The sequence below is a fragment of the Tupaia chinensis genome, unplaced genomic scaffold (assembly GCF_000334495.1).
Source record: "Tupaia chinensis unplaced genomic scaffold, TupChi_1.0 Scaffold149501_1, whole genome shotgun sequence".
NCBI classification, from domain to species: Eukaryota; Metazoa; Chordata; class Mammalia; order Scandentia; family Tupaiidae; genus Tupaia; species Tupaia belangeri.
Window position 1 is genome coordinate 4,310,715 of NW_006209345.1, and position 4,235 is coordinate 4,314,949.

At 57.0% G+C, this 4,235-nt stretch overlaps 1 protein-coding gene across 1 annotated transcript in view; it reads right to left on the bottom strand.

Annotated features, from left to right (window-relative positions):
* Window positions 1-736: 736 nt before the first annotated feature.
* The window catches only part of PACS1 (phosphofurin acidic cluster sorting protein 1), a 179,838-nt gene continuing 176,339 nt past the window's right edge, over window positions 737-4,235 (bottom strand). Inside the window, exons 22-24 of the mRNA XM_006171371.3 lie at window positions 3,344-3,570; window positions 1,809-1,928; window positions 737-1,710 (exon numbers count right to left, since the gene is read on the bottom strand). Of these exons, the coding sequence (XP_006171433.3) occupies window positions 1,595-1,710; window positions 1,809-1,928; window positions 3,344-3,570 (463 nt within the window). The 3' untranslated portion in view covers window positions 737-1,594. The remainder of the gene's footprint in view (window positions 1,711-1,808; window positions 1,929-3,343; window positions 3,571-4,235) is intronic.

Sequence of the window (4,235 nt, forward strand, 5' to 3'; positions counted from 1 at the left end):
CGGCGTTCGCCTACATGGTAGTCCAGCGACATAGCCATTACGCTAACTGCTGGTCCCCCGTCATCCCTGTTTTTACCTCTGTCTGCCTCACACCTCGAGGCTTCTGTCTGCATAGTGGAGAAAATGGGCGTCTGCTTCCTTCCGTTCATGTTCTCAGGTGCTTTTACATGGAGTTAGGCTGCTGCCTTGTGTAGAGAACGGAGGGATTGGACAGCCTCTGTGACACAGTGAGGGGCACAGAAGCCCAAGGCGGTCGGTAAGAAATCACCAATTTATTGAATGAAAAATACAACATCAATCCAGGCCCTCCCACCCCCATCTCATGTCCCCGAGCCCAGGAGAGCAGCAGAACCAATGGGACAATGGGATGCTCTGGACAGCAGGGCTGAGCTGGGGGGAAGGACTGGAGAAGGGCTTGGGAGTGAAGTTTGGGTAGAAACTTCTAGAAAGTGAAAGGAAAACAGAAAGGTTCTTAAAGTGCCAGTGGGGCAAGGAGGCCAGGCTGAGATCTGGCCCCAGGTCCTCAGCCTCTCCAGAAAACAGAGGAGGGGCTCAGACCCCAGAGTCTAGGGCAGGAAGGAAGGAAGGAGCCTGCTGGAGGGAGACCTGCCAGGAGGGTGGATCTCTCTGCCCAGGCCAGGGGCTTTAGGTGAGGAGATGGAAGAACAAAGCAGGGAAAGGTAGACCAACAGACACAAATGGGAAAGGAAGCTGAGCGGGCAGGGTGGCTGGGCAGGCACAGACAGTATGCTGGTGGGGGTCTGCCTTTCACCTCTCTGAGTCCAGGCCAGGCTCTGCAGGAGTGCAGGGTACAAGGAGGCAGAGAGAGGAATATCTCAACACAGAAGAAGCCACGAGGACAGGGCGAGTCACACAGAACAACCAAGAGACTGGCCGTGCAAAGAATAAAAGAAACGCTCAGGACACGACATCTACGGGAGATCTGGGGTGGTAAGGAAGTCGTGCATGGGGGAGGCTGGGAAGCCCCTCCATCCCAGAAACATACTGTATCACCATAGAAACATGGCCCTGGGGGGTAGGCAGGAGCTGTAGGGGATAGGGGTGTCCCATAGGCTCAGGGTGCCCCCTCACCCTCCACTAGAGAATTCTGCAGGAGTGGGATGTGGCCTGGGCCCGGCTTCAGGTGGCAGAAGTGGCATCTGGCAGCTGGACTTTGGAAAACCAGATCCTGGTGGCCAAGGGCAGGTGGGGGGCTGGGAGGACTGAATTCTCCCACTGGACCAGGGTTCCAGGTTTCCTATTTCCAGGAAGGCAACTTGTGCCTCAGAGGGAGAGGCTGGAAGTCAGGCCTAGAGGACTGAATTCCAGGGACTACAGGCAGCAGAAGGCAACACCACATGGCCTGGCCCTGGAACAGGAGGGAGGCGAGGGAGGGTGTGCTGCCTAGGCCCAGCACTGGGCAGGGGGATGGAGGCGGCATCCCCAGTGGCAGTGTCCTTCAGGACTGGGAGTGAGACGCAGGCCCCAGTGCTGGGACAGGGGCGCTGGGCCCAGGCCTGCTGGCCTCCCCCTGCCCGCAGGCGGTGAGGCTGAGTGGCAGTGCCAGGAGGAACAGTGGCCAGGAGACCGGGTCTCAGGTGGCTTTGCTACCACTGAAGAGTCCCACTGGGAAGTGCTTGACGTGGGTGGGCCACTGAGCTGCCAGCTGGAAGAACTTGATGTCACTCCACTCGACTCCATCGATGGACACTGGGGATGTGAGGAGGAGGTGACCAGGGCTGCCCAGCCATCTCCCCAGGGCCCCTCCCCACCGAGTCCCCGTGACCACCCTGCCATGTAGCCCGCACCTCTCAGCATGGTCTGCTGCTGCTTGGCTGAGCAGATGAGACGGCTGATGCCTTCGATGACCTGGCTCTTGGAATCCACTTCCTTTTCTCGGGGTTTCTTGCTTAGGAAGATGGTGGGAACTGGAGAGCAAGCAGGCAATGCCTAGGTCTCAGCCCCTAGGGGAGCAGCCAGCCTTCCCTCTCCTCTCCTCCCCTCCCCTCCCCATCCCTCACCACTCCCTTCCTTATTCCCCAAAGGCCAACTCTTCTCCCCTGCACTCCCTGCCTCCAGCCCATGGGTCAGGATCCTCAAATTCCTTCCAGCTGGAATGTTCTAGGCAGTCGGTGGGCAGGGACCTTCCTCCCTGCCTGGGATGTGCTTGTTTCTGTGGTTGAGAAGAGGCCAATGCAGCCCGTGTTTGTACCAATCCTGACCCAGGATGTGGGGTTTGGCTCCTGCCTTGGGAAGGGGGCAAGGGAAGAGGGCCCTGTAGAGATGAGGAGCCACCCCAGGGCAAGTCTCTGCACTGCAGCCCTGGCACAGGCCCCTGCGCAGTGCCCTGGGAGAGGAATGCATGGATGGGAATACACATGGCTGCTTTGGAGCACCTGGTGGAAGCAGGGTCATGCCAGCCAGTGCGAGTGCCGGCCCCTGCGCAGTGCCCTGGGAGAGGAATGCATGGATGGGAAATACACATGGCTGCTTTGGAGCACCTGGTGGAAGCAGGGTCATGCCAGCCAGTGTGAGTGCACAGCCAGAGCCACAGGGTTCCAGCCGGCACCCATGGTGGCAAGGCTGCCTCAGCACTGGCTTGCTGTGGAGATTTCTGCCTTGCTGTCCCTGAGCACAGGACCCAGGGCTACTCCGACTTCCATGCCTTAAGCCATCCTCTTACCTAGAATTCTTAAAAAACCACTGTCAGGCTAGGCCCATGCATGGCCTGGTTGTTGTGGGAACCAGATCCCACATGACCAACCATGTGGTCTGAGCTTCGGCCCCAGCAGCTCGGGAAACACACCACGTGCATGTGCTTGTTTGACCAGGGTCCCAGCAGGATGGAGAGATGCAGGAGAGGGGATGGAGGCATGGCCAGGCCCCACTGGAGGGCACGTTCTCCCTCTCCTCTCTCTCTCTCTGGTGGCACAAATATCCTCTGGCAAATGAACACCCCCCGCCCCAAGCATCTATGTCCTTTTTCTCAGAGTAGCCTCCAGGGTTGGGTGCAAACATTCTGTTCCTCAGGGTCATGGGACCAAGGGGCTGTGGCATGGAGACTCCTTCCCTATTGTGCAGTCCATCCCGGGGGTAATGGCCAGAAAGGCTCCTCTCCTTATGCAGCAGTAACTGCCTTGGTGGCTGAGGTTCTGATGCTCAGCAGCGACCAGATGAGGCGCCTGACCTGTTTCCCACATTACAGAAAGAGCAGCCTCGCCCGCAGTTGAGGCAGGGCTGCCCCACACAGACTCCAGGCTAGTACGTGTGCTGCTTCACCTCATCCAATGTCTACCAGACCCTGAGAGAGAAGGCAAGGCCTAGCGCCCCTGACGGCATTTACCTTTCTTGTTCTTTTCTTTGGTGACCACGGTCATTGCCATGGTGCCAGAAAGCTGGGCCTCCCCACCGTGGGGCAGGCGGGAGACCTGCACTGAACGGAAGACGCTCTTGAGGGTGTTCTTTGAGCTGGCATCCCTCTTGTCACCTTCCCTCCTTCGCTCTGCAGGGTGGCCAAGCCAGTAGTCTACCTGCAGGCCAATCACATCTCCATATGGGCTATTGGGGCTCCTGGAGAGGGAACCAAAATCCACAGATCATCTCTGGCCTTAGTGCTCAACTACATGGGCCAGACAGGGCACAGAGGGGGCAGTGCCAGGCTGTGGAGGGGTATAGTGAGGAGGCCACGAGCTGGACTCCAGGGAAGGAAGAGGCCAGTAGGATGGCTCTGTGTTCCTTTCAGTCACAGAATCAGCCCACGTGGGAGTGGAGAATCAGTCTGACCTGAGAATAAAGCCAGGAGAGGAGAAAGGCCCGAGTCACAGTAAGGGAACCAAATAGAAATGTCACAGGAAGATGAAGGAAGCAGAGAAGGCGGGAGCTTTATGAAAAAAAAGAAAGTGCACACACACATGTGCACACACACACCCCTGCACACATATGCACACTCATGCCCAGGAAGCAAAGCCTGAGTCAGAACTAAGCAGAGAGCTGGAGAGAGCAGAGCTGAGCCCCACAGCCACCAGGAGAGCTGATGGATGCTGACCTGCGGTTCCTCTTATTTATGGCACTTTTAGCTCAGTGATAATTTTAGCTCCCAGGGGAAAAGGGCTGATGTTTTCTTGAAAGGAGGCGTCAGACACAATAGGTACATAGACTACAAAAGTCATCTGACTTTCCTCTTCCTGCTCTGTTTCAGTGGTTCCGTTAAAAAAAAAAAAAAAAAAAAAAAAAAA